Raw genomic sequence first — 20,348 nt, forward strand, 5'->3', positions numbered from 1 at the left:
GCATCAACTTCCTCCGCTCCAAAACAGGAAGGAGCTGTTGCTCGTTACAGGCAGGGCTGGAAAGTTAACCAGTCCTGGAACAAGGGCAAGCAGGCCAAGAAACCTGCTGCTGCCCCCAAGACAGCATGAAGAGAGGGCCCCCTATCCGGAAACGGATCTAGTGGGGGGCAGACTTTCTCTCTTCGCCCAGGCTTGGGCAAGAGATGTCCAGGATCCCTGGGCGTTGGAGATCATATCTCAGGGATATCTCCTGGACTTCAAAACTTCTCCTCCACGAGGGAGATTTCATCTTTCAAGGTTATCAGCAAACCAAATAAAGAAAGAGGCGTTTCTACGCTGTGTACAAGACCTTTTACTAATGGGGGTGATCCACCCAGTTCCGCGGACGGAACACGGGCAGGGATTCTATTCAAATCTATTTGTGGTTCCCAAAAAAGAGGGAACCTTCAGACCAATCTTGGACTTAAAGATCCTAAACAAATTTCTAAGAGTTCCATCATTCAAAATGGAAACTATTCGAACCATCCTTCCCATGATCCAAGAGGGTCAGTACATGACCACAGTGGACTTAAAGGATGCCTACCTTCACATACCGATTCACAAGGATCATTATCGGTACCTAAGATTTGCTTTCCTAGACAGGCATTACCAGTTTGTAGCTCTTCCCTTCGGATTAGCTACGGCCCCAATAATCTTTACAAAAGTTCTGGGCTCACTTCTGGCGGTACTAAGACCGCGAGGCATAGCGGTGACTCCGTACCTAGACGACATTCTGATACAAGCGTCAAGTTTTCAAACTGCCAAGTCTCATACAGAGATAGTTCTGGCATTTCTGAGGTCGCATGGGTGGAAGGTGAACGTGGAAAAGAGTTCTCTATTACCACTTACAAGAGTTCCCTTTCTAGGGACTCTTATAGATTCTGTAGAGATGAAAATTTACCTGACAGAGGTCAGGTTATCAAAACTTCTAAATGCTTGCCGTGTCCTTCATTCCATTCCACACCCGTCAGTAGCTCAGTGCATGGAAGTAATCGGCTTAATGGTAGCGGCAATGGACATAGTGCCATTTGCGCGCCTGCATCTCAGACTGCTGCAATTGTGCATGCTAAGTCAGTGGAACGGGAATTACTCAGATTTGTCCCCCCTACTAAATCTGGATCAAGAGACCAGAGATTCTCTTCTATGGTGGCTCTCTCGGCCACATCTGTCCAAGGGGATGACCTTTCGTAGGCCAGATTGGACGATTGTCACAACAGACGCCAGCCTTCTAGGCTGGGGCACAGTCTGGAACTCCCTGAAAGCTCAGGGATTATGGACTCAGGAGGAGAAACTCCTCCTAATAAATATTTTGGAATTAAGAGCAATATTCAATGCTCTCCTAGCTTGGCCTCAGTTAGCAACTCTGAGGTTCATCAGATTCCAGTCGGACAACATCACGACTGTGGCTTACATCAACCATCAAGGGGGAACCAGAAATTCCCTAGCGATGTTGGAAGTCTCAAAGATAATTCGCTGGGCAGAGTCTCACTCTTGCCACCTGTCAGCGATTTACATCCCAGGCGTAGAGAACTGGGAGGCGGATTTTCTAAGTCGCCAGACTTTTCATCCGGGGGAGTGGGAACTTCACCCGGAGGTCTTTGCTCAACTGATTCATCGTTGGGGCAAACCAGATCTGGATCTCATGGCGTCTCGCCAGAACGCCAAGCTTCCTTGTTACGGATCCAGGTCCAGGGACCCGGGAGCGGTGCTGATAGATGCTCTGACAGCCCCTTGGGTCTTCAACATGGCTTATGTGTTTCCACCATTCCCGATGCTTCCTCGTTTGATTGCCAAGATCAAACAGGAGAGAGCTTCGGTGATTCTGATAGCGCCTGCGTGGCCACGCAGGACCTGGTATGCAGATCTAGTGGACATGTCGTCCTGTCCACCGTGGTCTCTGCCTCTGAGACAGGACCTTCTAATTCAGGGTCCTTTCAAACATCCAAATCTAATTTCTCTGAGGCTGACTGCATGGAGATTGAACGCTTGATTCTATCAAAGCGTGGCTTCTCGGAGTCGGTTATTGATACCTTAATACAGGCTAGGAAGCCTGTTACCAGAAAAATTTACCATAAGATATGGCGTAAATATTTATATTGGTGCGAATCCAAGAGTTACTCATGGAGTAAGGTTAGGATTCCTAGGATATTGTCCTTTCTCTTGTTAAGTGTATCCAGTCCACGGATCATCCATTACTTATGGGATATTAACTCCTCCCCAACAGGAAGTGCAAGAGGATTCACCCAGCAGAGCTGCTATATAGCTCCTCCCCTAACTGCCATTACCAGTCATTCTCTTGCACCCAACAAATAGATAGGATGTGTGAGAGGACTGTGGTGATTATACTTAGTTTCATACCTTCAATCAAAAGTTTGTTATTTTATAATAGCACCGGAGTGTGTTATTCCTTCTCTGGTAGAATTTGAAGAAGAATCTACCTGAGTTTTTCTATGATTTTAGCCGAAGTAGTTAAGATCATATTGCTGTTTCTCGGCCATCTGAGGAGAGGTAAACTTCAGATCAGGGGACAGCGGGCAGATTAATCTGCAAAGAGGTATGTAGCAGCTTATTATTTTCTGACAATGGAATTGATGAGAAAATTCTGCCATACCGATATAATGTAAACTCAGCCTTAAATGCAGTAGCAGCAACTGGTATCAGGCTGTCATGTATGTATATTTTACACTTCAGTATTCTGGGGAATGGCACTTCACTGGAATTATACTGTATGCATAAAACTTTAGCCTAATTTGCAGGGACTAGCAACAGGCTTTTTAATAACACTCAATTTATTAATGTTAAACGTTTTTTGCTGGCATGTAAAATCGTTTAATTTTCTGAGGTACTGGGTGAAAAAATGTTTTGGGCACTATTTTTTTCCACTTGGCAGTCGTTTTATTTAATTTATGACAGTTTACTGATCTCTCTCACTGTTATGTGTGAGGGGGAGGCTATCAGGGTTAGTTATCCATTGCTAATGGGAGCAATCCTTTGCTAAAATTGTGTTTTTTTTTTACAAAGATTTGATGCTATAACTTTTCAGTTTTTTAATTTTCAACTGTCATAACTTTTTCTGTGCTTCTTATAGGCACAGTACGTTTTCATATTATAGTAAATTACTTGAAAAGTATTTCCAAGTTGCTAGTTTATTTGCTAGTGTGTTAAACATGTCTGATTCAGAGGAAGATATCTGTGCTATATGTGCTAAAGCCAAAGTGGAGCCCAATAGAAATTTATGTACTAACTGTATTGATGCTACTTTAAATAAAAGTCAATCTGTACAAATTGAACATATTTCACCAAACAACGAGGGGAGAGTTATGCCGACTAACTCGCCTCACGTGTCAGTACCTGCATCTCCCGCTCGGGAGGTGCGTGATATTGTAGCGCCGAGTACATCTGGGCGGCCATTACAAATCACATTACAGGATATGGCTACTGTTATGACTGAAGTTTTGGCTAAATTACCAGAACTAAGAGGTAATCGTGATCACTCTGGGGTGAGAACAGAGTGCGCTGATAATATTAGGGCCATGTCAGACACTGCGTCACAATTTGCAGAACATGAGGACGGAGAGCTTCATTCTGCGGGTGACGGTTCTGATCCAAACAAACTGGATTCAGATATTTCAAATTTTAAATTTAAGCTGGAAAACCTCCGTGTATTACTAGGGGAGGTGTTAGCGGCTCTGAATGATTGTAACACAGTTGCAATACCAGAGAAAATGTGTAGGTTGGATAAATATTTTGCGGTACCGGCGAGTACTGACGTTTTTCCTATACCTAAGAGACTTACTGAAATTGTTACTAAGGAGTGGGATAGACCCGGTGTGCCGTTCTCACCCCCTCCGATATTTAGAAAGATGTTTCCAATAGACGCCACCACACGGGACTTATGGCAAACGGTCCCTAAGGTGGAGGGAGCAGTTTCTACTTTAGCTAAGCGTACCACTATCCCGGTGGAGGATAGCTGTGCCTTTTCAGATCCAATGGATAAAAAGTTAGAGGGTTACCTTAAGAAAATGTTTGTTCAACAAGGTTTTATATTGCAACCTCTTGCATGCATTGCGCCTGTCACGGCTGCAGCAGCATTTTGGTTTGAGTCTCTGGAAGAGACACTTGAATCAGCTCCATTAGATGAGATTACACACAAGCTTAAAGCCCTTAAGTTAGCTAACTCATTTATTTCAGATGCCGTAGTACATTTAACTAAACTTACGGCTAAGAATTCCGGATTCGCCATTCAGGCACGCAGAGCACTGTGGCTAAAATCCTGGTCAGCTGACGTTACTTCTAAATCTAAATTGCTTAATATACCTTTCAAAGGGCAGACCTTATTCGGGCCCGGGTTGAAAGAAATTATTGCTGACATTACAGGAGGTAAAGGCCATGCCCTGCCTTAAGACAGAGCCAAACCTAAGGCTAGACAGTCTAATTTTCGTTCCTTTCGTAATTTCAAAGCAGGAGCAGCATCAACTTCCTCTGCACCAAAACAGGAAGGAGCTGTTGCTCGCTACAGACAAGGCTGGAGACCTAACCAGTCCTGGAACAAGGGCAAGCAGGCCAGGAAACCTGCTGCTGCCCCTAAGACAGCATGAATCGAGGGCCCCCGATCCGGGAACGGATCTAGTGGGGGGCAGACTTTCTCTCTTCACCCAGGCTTGGGCAAGAGATGTCCAGGATCCCTGGGCGTTAGAGATCATATCTCAGGGATACCTTCTAGACTTCAAATTCTCTCCCCCAAGAGGGAGATTTCATCTGTCAAGGTTGTCAACAAACCAAATAAAGAAAGAGGCGTTTCTACGCTGCGTACAAGATCTTTTATTAATGGGAGTGATCCATCCGGTTCCGCGGTCGGAACAAGGACAAGGGTTTTACTCAAATCTGTTTGTGGTTCCCAAAAAAGAGGGAACTTTCAGGCCAATCTTGGATTTAAAGATCCTAAACAAATTCCTAAGAGTTCCATCGTTCAAAATGGAAACTATTCGGACAATTTTACCCATGATCCAAAAGGGTCAGTACATGACCACAGTGGATTTAAAGGATGCTTACCTTCACATACCGATTCACAAAGATCATTACCGGTATCTAAGGTTTGCCTTTCTAGACAGGCATTACCAGTTTGTAGCTCTTCCATTCGGATTGGCTACGGCTCCGAGAATCTTCACAAAGGTTCTGGGTGCTCTTCTGGCGGTACTAAGACCGCGAGGAATTGCGGTAGCTCCGTACCTAGACGACATTCTGATACAAGCTTCAAGCTTTCAAACTGCCAAGTCTCATACAGAGTTAGTACTGGCATTTCTAAGGTCGCATGGATGGAAGGTGAACGAAAAGAAGAGTTCTCTCTTTCCACTCACAAGAGTTCCCTTCTTGGGGACTCTTATAGATTCTGTAGAAATGAAGATTTACCTGACAGAAGACAGGTTAACAAAGCTTCAAAATGCATGCCGTGTCCTTCATTCCATTCAACACCCGTCAGTAGCTCAATGCATGGAGGTGATCGGCTTAATGGTAGCAGCAATGGACATAGTACCCTTTGCACGCCTACATCTCAGACCGCTGCAATTGTGCATGCTAAGTCAGTGGAATGGGGATTACTCAGACTTGTCCCCTACTCTGAATCTGGATCAAGAGACCAGAAATTCTCTTCTATGGTGGCTTTCTCGGCCACATCTGTCCAGGGTGATGCCATTCAGCAGGCCGGACTGGACAATTGTAACAACAGACGCCAGCCTACTAGGTTGGGGCGCTCTCTGGAATTCTCTGAAGGCTCAGGGACGATGGAATCAGGAGGAGAGTCTCCTACCAATAAACATTCTGGAATTGAGAGCAGTTTCAATGCCCTTCTGGCTTGGCCCCAGTTAACAACTCGGGGGTTCATCAGGTTTCAGTCGGACAACATCACGACTGTAGCTTACATCAACCATCAGGGAGGGACAAGAAGCTCCCTAGCAATGATGGAAGTATCAAAGATAATTCGCTGGGCAGAGTCTCACTCTTGCCACCTGTCAGCAATCCACATCCCGGGAGTGGAGAACTGGGAGGCGGATTTCTTAAGTCGTCAGACTTTTCATCCGGGGGAGTGGGAACTTCATCCGGAGGTCTTTGCCCAAATACTTCGACGTTGGGGCAAACCAGAGATAGATCTCATGGCGTCTCGACAGAACGCCAAGCTTCCTCGTTACGGGTCCAGATCCAGGGATCCGGGAGCGGTTCTAATAGATGCTTTGACAGCACCTTGGACCTTCGGGATGGCTTATGTGTTTCCACCCTTCCCGATGCTTCCTCGATTGATTGCCAGAATCAAACAGGAGAGAGCATCAGTGATTCTAATAGCGCCTGCATGGCCACGCAGGACTTGGTATGCAGATCTAGTGGACATGTCATCCTGTCCACCTTGGTCGCTACCTCTGAAACAGGACCTTCTGATCCAGGGTCCCTTCAAACATCAAAATCTAATTTCTCTGAAGCTGACTGCTTGGAAATTGAACGCTTGATTTTATCAAAACGTGGTTTTTCTGAGTCAGTTATTAATACCTTAATACAGGCTAGGAAGCCTGTTACCAGAAAGATTTACCATAAGATATGGCGCAAATACTTATATTGGTGCGAATCCAAGAGTTACTCATGGAGTAAGGTTAGGATTCCGAGGATATTGTCTTTTCTACAAGAAGGTTTAGAAAAGGGTTTATCCGCTAGTTCCTTAAAGGGACAGATTTCAGCTCTGTCCATTCTTTTACACAAACGTCTGTCAGAAGTTCCGGACGTTCAAGCTTTTTGTCAGGCTTTAGCTAGGATCAAGCCTGTGTTTAAAACTGTTGCTCCACCATGGAGTTTGAACTTAGTTCTTAATGTTTTACAGGGGGTTCCGTTTGAACCCCTTCATTCCATTGATATCAAGTTGTTATTTTGGAAAGTTCTGTTTTTAATGGCGATTTCCTCGGCTCGAAGAGTCTCTGAGTTATCTGCCTTACATTGTGATTCTCCTTATCTGATTTTTCATTCAGACAAGGTAGTTCTGCGTACTAAACCTGGGTTCCTACCTAAGGTGGTCACTAACAGGAATATCAATCAAGAGATTGTGGTTCCATCTTTGTGTCCTAATCCTTCTTCGAAAAAGGAACGTCTGCTACACAATCTAGATGTAGTCCGTGCCCTGAAATTTTATCTACAGGCAACTAAGGATTTTCGACAAACGTCTTCCCTGTTTGTCGTTTATTCTGGTCAGAGGAGAGGTCAAAAAGCTTCGGCTACCTCTCTCTCCTTTTGGCTTCGTAGCATAATACGGTTAGCCTATGAGACTGCTGGACAGCAGCCTCCTGAAAGAATTACAGCACATTCTACTAGAGCTGTGGCTTCCACTTGGGCCTTTAAGAATGAGGCTTCTGTTGAACAGATTTGCAAGGCTGCAACTTGGTCTTCTCTTCATACTTTTTCCAAATTTTACAAATTTGACACTTTTGCTTCTTCGGAGGCTGTTTTTGGGAGAAAGGTTCTTCAGGCAGTGGTTCCTTCCGTATAAAGAGCCTGCCTGTCCCTCCCGTCATCCGTGTACTTTAGCTTTGGTATTGGTATCCCATAAGTAATGGATGATCCGTGGACTGGATACACTTAACAAGAGAAAACATAATTTATGCTTACCTGATAAATGTATTTCTCTTGTAGTGTATCCAGTCCACGGCCCGCCCTGTCACTTTAAGGCAGGTAATTTTTCCATTAAACTACAGTCACCACTGCACCCTATGGTTTTCCTTTCTCTGCATGTTTTCGGTCGAATGACTGGTAATGGCAGTTAGGGGAGGAGCTATATAGCAGCTCTGCTGGGTGAATCCTCTTGCACTTCCTGTTGGGGAGGAGTTAATATCCCATAAGTAATGGATGATCCGTGGACTGGATACACTACAAGAGAAATAAATTTATCAGGTAAGCATAAATTATGTTTTCTACAAGAGGGTTTAGAAAAGGGCTTATCTGCTAGTTTGTTAAAGGGACAGATTTCTGCTCTGTCTATTCTTCTACACAAACGTCTGGCTGAATTTCCAGACGTTCAGGCTTTTTGTCAGGCTTTAACTAGGATTAAGCCTGTGTTTAAGACTGTTGCTCCGCCGTGGAGCTTAAACTTAGTTCTTAATGTTCTTCAAGGCGTTCCATTTGAACCCCTTCATTCCATTGATATCAAGCTGTTATCCTGGAAGGTTTTGTTTTTGATGGCTATTTCCTCGGCTCGAAGAGTCTCTGAGTTATCTGCCTTACATTGTGATTCTCCTTATCTGATTTTTCATTCAGACAAGATAGTTCTGCGTACTAAACCTGGGTTCTTACCTAAGGTTTTTACTAACAGGAATATCAATCAAGAGATTGTTGTTCCGTCACTGTGTCCTAACCCTTCTTCAAAGAAGGAACGACTTTTGCATAATTTGGACGTAGTCCGTGCCCTGAAGTTCTATTTGCAGGCAACTAAAGATTTTCGTCAAACTTCTTCCCTGTTTGTCGTTTACTCTGGACAGAGAAGAGGTCAAAAGGCTTCGGCTACCTCTCTCTCTTTCTGGCTTCGTAGCATAATACGTTTAGCCTATGAGACTGCTGGACAGCAGCCTCCTGAAAGAATTACAGCTCATTCTACTAGAGCTGTGGCTTCCACCTGGGCCTTTAAAAATAAGGCCTCTGTTGAACAGATTTGCAAGGCTGCAACTTGGTCTTCACTTCACACTTTTTCAAAATTTTACAAATTTGACACTTTTGCTTCTTCGGAGGCTATTTTTGGGAGAAAGGTACTTCAGGCAGTGGTTCCTTCTGTTTAATGTTCCTGCCTTGTCCCTCCCTTCATCCGTGTACTTTAGCTTTGGTATTGGTATTCCATAAGTAATGGATGACCCGTGGACTGACTACACTTAACAAGAGAAAACATAATTTATGCTTACCTGATAAATTTATTTCTCTTGTAGTGTAGTCAGTCCACGGCCCGCCCTGTCTTTAAGGCAGACCTAAATTTTAATTAAACTCCAGTCACCACTGCACCCTGTGGTTTCTCCTTTCTCGTCTGCTTTGGTCGAATGACTGAATATGACATGTGAGGGGAGGAGCTATATAGCAGCTCTGCTTGGGTGATCCTCTTGCAGCTTCCTGTTAGGAAGAGATATATTCCATAAGTAATGGATGACCCGTGGACTGACTACACTACAAGAGAAATAAATTTATCAGGTAAGCATAAATTATGTTATTTATATGAGAAAAAAACTTCCTTTTGACTATAGAGTTTAGAAAAAAACACACACTATTGTTTGCAACCTTTTTAAGTAAAATTTTAATTAAAAAAAAAATTCACACATTTTGTTGCAGTTCTCACGTCATGATATATTTATAAAATAACATTATAGTTTGCATGTGCTGAAATAAAACAATATATAAAATGTGTGGGTTTCTCACTGAAAAATGGCCTATCAGTGGGGATTAAACGTGACCTACGTGTAAAAATAAAATCCAAAACGGCTCAGCACAAGGGTTGACATGACCCAGCAGTTAAGGAGTTAATAAAAATGATTGGTGACACTAATGTAGTGCAAAGCTTCTGCAAAACCACAAGATATAATTAGGTTTTCTAATGGATTTAATGGGATGGCCTCCAATTTGAAAACCCTGGAAAAAGTCATGTGAGTCACTGTACACACAGCTCTTCCATTCCACAACAGACTAGAAATACCCTGTGGGTCAATACAGGGGATTGGAGCTAATGCTAAAAGCAGAAATTACATTTTTATATATTGAGAAAGAAGAACAGTACAGGGCTATTTTGAGGCCTTGTATTCTCCAGTCACAGGAAGAATGGCTTCTTACAAAACATTAATTTATTTGTGACTAAATAATTTCTAACCTTTACTTTGTCTATAAACAAGTATTGATTGACCCTATAACAAAGTGTGCCAGCTTGGTATGGCAGTTTGTCTGGAGTTTTTTTTTTAATTAGCTAACCTGTTTAAAAATATCTATTTATAAAGAAGATACAAAGTATATCATGTGTTGTAAATCCGTAGCAGGCAAAACAAGATCCCGTGGGTTAATTACCTCTAAAGCTAAGGAACAAGGCTCATAATAAAATACCAGGCACCAAAGCGTACACTAAATTCCTGTTCTAATATAGATACAAAAAATGATGGCCGCTGGCTGCTTGACAGTTCTATATAAACCACCAGATGACACCCTTGTTTAGACTTTTGACCTGGGTGTGCGTCTTCCAATCACTGCTGCTCTCTTGCACAACCAGAGACTTCTTAACCACACTATAGATTACAGGAAATACAGTTATGATATTGTAGGTTTGAAGGAACACAGTGTGACTGGGAGGGAGAAAACATCACATACACCTCTCTCTCTGGGACCCAGACACCTGACATGTCATCTACAATAAGCTGCGTTGAATTGCGTTCTATAACCATAACACTCTCCCTCCCACACCCTAGGCATTTCTCTGGTCTGGCCACACCCTTCCCACGCCGATTGGCTGCGGGTATCTGACTTCTGCTTCCGGGTTCCAAACCAAACGGACTCAATAGAGAATAGCAGGTGAATTAGATAATAAGCTCGGCGATCCGCTCTTTATTGTGTGTATTACCTATTGGTCTCTCTGTTATGCGTGGGTATTAGAATACGGTCTCTGCAGCTCATCTGAGTGTAGATTGCTGCTTGTCTGTATTGTTTGTGTCGGCTCTGCTGCTCCTCTGTGCGTTGTGTGGGTATTGCATTATAGGCTCTGCTGCTTCTCTTTGTGTTATATTGGTATAAGAATAGGATTTCTGATGCTCATCTGTGTGTGCGTTTAAGATTGAAAGTTCTTATGCTTCTTTATATTAGTGGCTTCTATTACCCTTACTCTGTCAGCCCTGCTGCTCCTCTCTGTGCACTGTATGTTAGTATCAGACTGTTAATGATCTTTCCCATCTCTATATTGAGTGGATATCAATAGCAGCAATACTGACAATGTGTTATGGGTGTATTATATTGTTAGTTTTGCTATTTTCTTTTCTTTATTGTTGTTTATCATATTATCAGATCTGTGGCTGTTCTTTTTGCATTGTGCCAGCTATTCTACTCAATCTATTATCTGCTCCTCTGTTTGTGTTTAATAAATTATTATGTTTTTTTTATTTATCAGATTTCCTTCTGCCACAAGAACACATTGTTGACCAATCCTCATGTCCACATTATAGCAGTCATGAAGAATTCCACTGATTTGGGACCCAGTAATATCACTGGTGACTCTATGGGAGGGATTGTGCTGGTGCCTTTCTTCCTTATCACTGTGCTTGGTGTAGTAGTTGCTGTGGTGAGTGTCAAGCCTATTCTATTCCCATTCATCTCCCTCCCCCCCAACACTTATTTATCCTGACCTGACACACTAACATTTTTGTGCATCCAGCCTTCTTATTGCACCCTCATATGCAGCTCTGTTGCTCCTCCTCTGAACTGCAGTTTCTTTACAGCGCTGTTGCTACACTACCATATTACACTGCCCCAGACCGCTCTCATGTTGCATTACTGCGCCTCATGCACCCCACTTAGGGTTGCTACCTTGGCCATGTTTGCCTGGACACTTATAAGTTACACATGCTGCAGGGTGGAACACATATTGTGTCTTTGGATATCATGTGATGAACAGCACAATACATATTCCTCCCTGCTTACCCTGCAGCATGTGTAACTCATAAGTGTCCAGGAAAACATGGCCGAGGTGGCAACCCTAACCCCACTGCATGGCTATGTTACTACACTGTCATATTACCCTGCCATACTGCACACCCTTTCACATCTGTACTTCACACATTATGCACTACACTTCCACATACTCCCTGTTGCAACACTGCCCATCCAAGCATACATTTGTTACTATGCTTCTATACTGCATTCCATTACACTGCTTTATACTACATCCCTTTACACAGCTCTACTGCTGCATCTCCATACTGGACCCCATCACACTGCTATGACCATTTGCACATCTTGCATAGCTGTCACTGTGCTATTATATTGCACCTTTACACAACTTTGTCACTGCACCTCCTCACACACTATTTTGCTATGCCCTCATACTGCAATCCCTCACACAGCTCTGTTGCTTGGTATCCATACATTGCCCTCTCTCACACACACCTGTCACTAAGCCGCCATAATAATAATATAATAATATTTTGCGATTTATATAGCGCTTTTCTCCCTGTGAGACTCAAAGCACTTTACAAATATATCAACATAAAGACATAAAAGTTAGGAGTTTCTTAAGGTCAGATAAGCGGACTGAATGCCTGTTGGAAGAGGTGGGTCTTTAGCATTTTTTTTAAAAGTCTGTAAGGACGGTGCCTCTCTGATTGCGCATGGTAAAGAGTTCCAGAAAGTAGGGGCAATGTGGCCGAATGCTCTGGAGCCTGAGTTTGCGGGTGTTGGCTGACCTAAGTGAGCGGGATGGGATGTAGGGTGTCAGGAGCTCTTTCAGGTACTGTGGGCCTTGGTTGTTTAAGGCTTTAAAGGTCAGCAGGCCAATTTTAATCTGTTTGCCATTTAATTGGAAGCCAATGAAGGGAGTGGAGAACAGGTGTTATGTTGCAGAAGCGAGTTTGATTGGTCAATAGTCTGGCTACTTCCATAATCTGCCATCGTCGTACAGTATGTAGCTGTGACTTCATACCCCTTTCCCTTGCACAGATCTACTAATACTCTTGGATTCTTCATTTCTTTGCTCACCCATCTTGCAATGCTTGCATTCACCAGCCTTGTACAGCATTGTTTGTGTGCCTCTAGCTTGGGTTTTTGTTGGGAACCCAAAGCACTGCAAGCATGCCATGGTCACAATGTGATCAGTGTCGTCACCTGTACTTTAGTCCAGCAGGCATTACTGCTGTTAAAGTGCCATTATAGTGGAAAAATTCCATGCTCTTAGGTTAGTGCATGTCATTTTATCACTAGCGACCTTGCCACTCTAGTTTACATTGTTGCCAATAAGGTATACAAATATTGTGCCACTAAATCCCGCTTCAGCTTTCATATCACAGACAGTTTACATACGATTGCAAAAAACTCAGCACGGGATAAGTGCAAAACAGGCTATGTTTATATCTAACATTGCTATTGTATAGTCTTCCGGTATTGGATATTACAGACATTTATACATGTATATGGGTTTAATGTCGATATCTTGTACCTCTAACGAGATCTGTTGAAAATGCAAGATCAAGTAAATCACAATCGCAAATGGTGTTTAGCAATCGCTTTCTTCAAATGTTTCTTTTTTTTTTTTTTCTCGCTCTCATTTTCATGATTGCTATTATTGTCTTTTCAATCTTGTTGTGATCAGGATTTAACCATTTGCCTTTTCGTCATGTTTGTTGGCAACAAGATCTTTTGTATAGGTTCTGCAAAAAACACATAAGTCTTAAAATTGTGTATGAAATATTTGGGATTTGCAATATGTAGAACATTGTGTCGCCAACTTGTTACAGTAGCAGGAATAATATTCGGCAAAGACAAACCGCACTTTGTACAATGAGGTTTGCAACTTATTGCAATATTTTCAAATTTTGTAACTTAGAGGTTTCACGATTTATACAGTATGAGAACAGATAAAATCCCATTATAGAAGGTGATATTAGTTGCTGACCATTTCTTTTCATGGTAAATAATTTCCCACGCTTTTTTATTTCAGATTAATATCTCGCTAATTCGGAAGCCAGTGTTTTCCTATTGTAAACATTGAAAAAAAAATAATTTGTAAAATATTAAAACGTTAAAAAAAAAAAAAAGAAATGAAAACCGTTAGCAAACAAGCCCAGTATACCTAATCATGCCCATATACAGATAACATTCAGATTGTTTAGCACTTATCAGGATGGATTAAGGGATATAAAACCCTACATTTTTCTTTCATGATTCACATAGAGAATATTATTTAAAGGGACATTCAACACTTACTGTGACATGTTTTGATATTGTAAATAAAAAAATGGAGGTCCGCCTACACTATACCCCTCCTCCCTTGCCGCCTTGCTTCTGTCCTAATCAGCGGCGCTAACTACTCTAATACCCGGTCAATATGGATGCCGAACTCCCCTCACTATTACGTAGCAGCCTTCTTCTTCAACTGATAAGCAAATCAGAATCCAGTTCTCGGACAGAAATTGCACGCGCGGACCTCCGTTTTTTTTTTTATTTATAATATCAAAACATGTTACAGTAAGTGTTGAATGTCCCTTTAAACAACTTTCCAATTTACTTTTATTTTCTAATTTGTTTCGTTCTCTTACTACGTTTTGCTAAAACGAATATCAAGGTAGGCCCCGGAGCAGCAAAGCACTACTAGGAGCTAGCTGCTGATTGGTGGCTGCATATATATTCCTGTTGTCATTGGCTTACTTGATGTGCTCAGCTAGATCACAGTAGTGCATTGCTGCTCCTTCAACAAAGTAAACCAAGAGAACAAAACAAAAATTTATAATAGATGTAAATTAGGAAGTTGTTTAAAATTGTATGTTCTATCTGAATCATGAAGGTAAAATTGTGTTCCATGTCCCTTAAATTTTATATGTATAAATGATTATTTTCCTAAAATGCCATACAAAGAGATCAGTCCAAACTCTACCATATTTGTAGTAATTTGTACTAACCTCTACATAAAGGTTTCATTTAAAAAAAAAAAAAAAATACCTTTTTCAGATTTATTATTTCCAGTTATATTAGAATATTACTGATTTAGTTGTATACCATTAGAAATACATAGATCATTTATGATATTATTGGGAAGTGAACTATCTCCAGTTTAGGGCTAGTTTACAAGTTGTATGGTATTTAGCACTCCAGCATAAACTTCGCTAGAAGTAATATTTTTGCGCATGCAGGTTAGAGTGCGTATTACAAGTAAAAGTTTTTCTCAAGCGAAACCCGATGTGCGTTTTATATATATATATATATATATATATATATATATATATATATATATATATATATATATATATATATATATATATAAATTTTTTTTTTGTATGTGTGTGAGGAACATAGGAATGTTAACTATGCGTATCGTGCTTCAGGTTTTGCTATGTAGGTCTAACGCAGTATTGAGTTGGCGCACATGAACACTAAGTTATCTTATATATTATTGAAATATAAAATATTAACACATATTAATAAAAATTACTAAAACGCGCTTGGGTTTCATGTCCCTTTAGCGACTAATTCATTATCAGCAACCATCTAAATGCGGCCTATGTGCTTAACCCTTTTGTGTAAAAAGCGCTGTTGTTTAGGTCAGTGGCAGTTTCCACTCGCAGTTTCCACTCGTTACACACACACACACACACACATACACACACATATATATATATATATATATATATATATATATATATATATATATATATATATATATATATATATTTCCTCACCAAAATACTCATTTTATCACAGTTAACTTCATTGTGTTTTTGGTTTTCTTTGAATTCTTTTATTAATGAATGAAGGATTAACCATATATACTATATTTTCTTCGCAGATCATGTATATAAAGAAGAGAAAAAGGTATGTATGATCAGTTTCACTGTTGCCAGCCATATTGTCTAAAAATATTCCAAGAATAATAAGTGGAGAATAATTACTGTATAAAGACTTGCAGAAAATATGGATACATCCTTGTATACTACTATAAAACTATTGATAGATTATTACCCATTAGATTAATGTATAGTCGCCTATATTATCGCTATCCTGACTCTCCCTGATGCCGTCGGTTGTGGCATAATTAGGTGTCCTGACATTAAGGGCTCGATTTATCAAAGCCCTACGGCTGCAAGTTTTCACAAGAACTTGCTCGCTGTAACTTAACAAGCAGTGGTCGCCAGACCGCCGCTTCTCTAACCTCTTCTCCACCTCTAAGGTGGCTAAATTCAATCTCCGCAGTCTAGTCCGACCGAGGAGATTGACAGCTCCTTCCCACGCGTGATTGGCTGTGCGCGGACAGGGGGCGTGATTGCACGCAAGTGCAAAATTGCACTCGTGTGCAATGGTGATTACCTGCGAGTAATTTCGCCCCGCCACAGGCGAGCTGAGGTGTACTGGGGCGCGTATACGCGCCCCTGTCCGCCTCAACTTTGATAAATCTAGCCCTAAGATTGAGAATCACCATACTAGAAACTGATATTTAATGTATTTTGGACTAAGAAATGAATGGGCATTTTCTTTATACATTTATTGTACTGTGGATGGACAAAGTTCTCAGAGAGGGAACGTGTCCACGAGCAATGCTGTATCCCAGAGCAGAGTTAGTCAATCATCCTGGATGAATGAGACAGATCAGACCACAAGGGCTCCAAAGTTATATCCAAAACTTCTTAAATGCAGCTCAATGATTTTACATTCCTTTGCTCTCTTAAATCCTTAACGACCAATGAAGTGCCAGGCACGTCTTACATGGGGTGTCAGTTGGTGACCAAGGACGTGCCTGGCATGTCCTCTAAGGGTTCAATCGGTGGAAGCGATCGTAATTGCTTACAGCCGCTTTCAAGGTATTGCAGTGATGCCTCGATATTGTGTCATCACTACAATACCTTTTTTTTACCCACCGATGCAGAGAGGGCCACTCTGTGGCCCTCTCTACATCCGCCAGCGATGGTGCCGATCGTTGGTGGGTGGGCGGCCCATCGCTGCAGGAAATACGTCAGAGGGGGGCGGGATTGTGCACAGGGGCACCAGGAGCGCGGTAGACCGTTACACTATGGAACATAAAAAGTGTAATTGATGGAGGGAGGGGTACTGGCAGACAGCTGCCAGTACCCAAGATGGGTGCAAATAGGTAGAGAGCTGCTTGGGGGCTAAGGGGGGATCATCACTGCTGAATCTATCTATCAAAAGAAAGCCTTTTTTATTTTAGTACTGGCAGACTTTCTGATGGCGGGGAAAATTGTGGGGTGGGGGAGGGAATAGAGCTGTTTGGGAGGGATCAGGGGGTGGGATGTGTTAGGTGGGAGGCTGATCTCTACACTAAAGCTAAAATTAACCCTACAAGCTCCCCAATTAATCCCTTCACTGCTGGGCATAATACACATGTGGTGCACAGCTGCATTTAGCGGCCTTCTAATTACCAAAAAGCAATGCCAAAGCCATATATGTCTGCTATTTCTGAACAAAGCGGATCCCAGAGAATCATTTACAACCATTTGTGCCATAATTGCACAAGCTGTTTGTAAATAATTTCAGTGAGAAACCTAAAGTTTGTGAAAAAATTAATGATTTTTTTTTAATTGATCGCATTTGGCAGTGAAATGGTGGCATGAAATATACCAAAATGGGCCTAGATCAATACTTTGGGGTTATCTACTAAAAAAATATATATATATATACACGTGAAGGGTTATTCAGGGATTCCTGACAGATATCATTATTATTATTAATAATAATAATAATAATAATGGTTATTTGTAGAGCGCTATTAACAAAGGCGGAGTACAACAAAACAATTATAGGGATCAAATGGGTAGAGGGCCCTGCCAAGAGTTGCACTGTTGTAGTCAGCTCTTGAGAAGGTGATCAACAAACAGCTGGACTCTTAGGTTTACATGCTAAGGGGGTGCAGGGGATAGCAATGGAGGAGAGGAACTGGTATAAAGAAAGGTTAGCGTAGGTTGTATGCATCCCTGAACAGTAGTCTTTAGGGAGCACTTGAAGCTTTTAAAACTAGAAGAGAGTCTTGTGGAGCGAGGCAGAGAGTTCCACAAGATGGGAGCCAGTCTGGAGAAGTCCTGTAAACGGGAGTGTGATGAGGTGACAAGAGAGGAGGAGGTCGTGAGCAGAGCGAAGGGGAAGGGACGGAGAGTATCTGGAGACAAGGTCTGAGATATAGGGGGGAGCATTGTAGTTGAGGGCTTTGTATGTCAGAATGAGAATTTTGTGTTTGATCCTAGAGGCAAGAGGAAGCCAGTGAAGGGATTGGCAGAGAGGTGCAGCAGATGAAGAGCGACGTGTAAGGAAGATGAGTCTGGCAGAGGCATTCATTATGGATTGTAAAGGAGCTAGGCGGTAGGTGGGGAGACCAGAGAGGACAGAGTTGCAGTAATCGAGGCGGGAGAGAATGAGAGAGTGGATTAAAATCTTAGTTGTGTCTTGTGTAAGGAAGTGTCTAATTTTAGAGATTTTTTAAGGTGGAAGCAGCAGGCTTTAGCCAATGACTGAATGTGAGGAGTGAAAGAAAGATCTGAGTCAAATGTGACCCCTAGACATCGGGCGTGCGGGGTAGGGGTAATGATGGAGTTGTCGATAGTTATAGAGAGATTGGGGGTGGAGAGTTTAGAAGAAGGGGGAAAATAAGAAGCTCAGTTTTGGAGAGATTTAGCTTGAGGTAGAGAGGACATCCAGTTGGAGATGTGAGAAAGACAGTTAGTGACACGGGTTAGCAAGGAAGGAGAAAGTTCTGGTGCAGAGAAGTAGATTTGGGTGTCATCGGCATACAAATGATATTGTAAACCGTAGGACTTTATTAGGGAACCTAGTGATGACGTGTAGATTGAGAAGAGAAGGGGACTGAGGACAGAGCCTTGCGATACTCTGACAGAAAGTGGTGACGGGGCAGAGGAGGCCCCAGAGAAGGCTACACTAAAGGTACGGTTTGACAGGTAGGAAGAGAGCCATGAGAGGGCTGTGTCACATATGCCGAAGGATTGGTGGGTTTGGAGCAAGAGAGGGTGGTCAACAGTGTCAAAGGCTGCGGACAGATCAAGGAGGATAAGCAGAGAGAAGTGGCCTTTTGATTTTGCTGTAAGTAGGTCGTTGGTAACCTTAACAATTGCTGTCTCTGTGGAGTGATGGGGACGAAATCCAAATTGCAATGGGTCAAGGAGGGAGTTTGTTGTAAGGAAATTGGATAGGCGTGCATAAGCTAGTTTTTCGAGAAGCTTTGATGCAAGAGCGAGGAGGGAAGTAGGGCGGTAGTTGGATGGGGAGGTAGGATCAAGGGAAGGTTTTTTGAGGATAGGTGTGACCAGCACATGTTTCAGCGATGAGGGAAATATACCGGTGCTGAGAGAGAGGTTGAAAGTGCGTGCGAGTATAGGGGTAAGGGTGGCAGAGAGGGAGGGGAGTAGCTGTGAGGGGATAGGGTCAAGGGGACAGGTAGTGAGGTGAGAGCGCAGTATAAGTGCAGAAACTTCTTCCTCAGTAACAGGGGAGAATGAACTAAGTTTAAGGTTATGTGGGTTGTGGTTGAATGAGAGCATTTGAGGGGGTGAGAGAGAGGAATTATGTTGAGAGCTGATTTCATTTCTGATGGAGTCGATTTTGTTATTGAAGTGGTTGGCAAAGTCTTGAGCTAACAGAGAAGTTGTATTAGGAGGTGGGGGAGGGCCGAGAAGAGTATTGAAAGTGGAGAACAAACGTTTTGGGTTTGAAGAAAGATTAGCGATAAGAGTAGAGAAGTAGTGTTGCTTATGGAAATTAAGGGCAGAGTAGTAGGAGTTCAAGATACATTTGTAATGTTGAAAATCAGCTGAACTCCTAGATTTTCTCCAGTGCCGCTCAGCAGTACGGGAACATCTGCATAGGTATCGTGTCAGAGGAGTATGCCAGGGCTGAGGATGAGTGTTTGATTTCCGAGCTATGGTAAGAGGGGCGAGATTGTCAAGGATGGATGTAAGGGTGGAATTATAGTGGCAGATTGGTCAGGGCATGAAAAGGAGGAGAAGGATGAGAGGAGAGGTTTGAGGGAATTATAAAGCTGTTGTTGATCTAATGACATAATGCTTCTGTGAAATTTGGTGTGAGGAGCAGAAGGAGGGAGAGTTGTAGGGAGGGATGATATGTTGCAAGTAAGGAGATGGTGGTCAGAAAGAGGAAAGGGGGAGTTTGTGAAGTTTGAGAGGGTGCATCGATAGCTAAAGATCAGGTCAAGGGAGGGACCATCTTTGTGAGTGGTAGAATCAGTCCATTGTGATAAACCGAAAGAGGAAGTGAGTTGCAGAAGTTGTTTTGCAGAGGAGGCAGTGGGATTTTCAAGAGGGATGTCGAAGTCACCAAGAATGAGGGAAGGGGTGTCTGAAGAAAGGAAATAAGGTAGCCAGGCAGCCAAGTGATCTAGAAATTGAGTTGAGGAGCCAGGAGGATGGTATATCACTGCAACACATATAGAAAGAGGAGAGAATAAGCGAATCATGTGGGTTTCAAATGAGGAAAATGTGAGGGAAGAGATGGGATGTATTTGTTGAAAGGTGCAACGAGAGGAAAGTAAACTACCGACACCACCGTCTTGTCTATTACCAGACCTAGGAGTGTGGCTGAAGTATCAG

The 20,348-nt window shown here is 42.4% G+C and overlaps 1 protein-coding gene across 1 annotated transcript in view; it reads left to right on the forward strand.

Moving 5' to 3' along the window:
• Positions 1 to 10,265: 10,265 nt before the first annotated feature.
• Positions 10,266 to 20,348, forward strand: part of SMIM29 (small integral membrane protein 29) — a 37,650-nt gene continuing 27,567 nt past the window's right edge. Inside the window, exons 1-3 of the mRNA XM_053706850.1 lie at positions 10,266 to 10,599; positions 11,189 to 11,359; positions 15,572 to 15,597. Coding sequence (XP_053562825.1) covers positions 11,249 to 11,359; positions 15,572 to 15,597 — 137 coding nt within the window. The 5' untranslated portion in view covers positions 10,266 to 10,599; positions 11,189 to 11,248. The remainder of the gene's footprint in view (positions 10,600 to 11,188; positions 11,360 to 15,571; positions 15,598 to 20,348) is intronic.

Source organism: Bombina bombina, chromosome 3 (genome assembly GCF_027579735.1).
Source record: "Bombina bombina isolate aBomBom1 chromosome 3, aBomBom1.pri, whole genome shotgun sequence".
Classification (NCBI taxonomy): domain Eukaryota; kingdom Metazoa; phylum Chordata; class Amphibia; order Anura; family Bombinatoridae; genus Bombina; species Bombina bombina.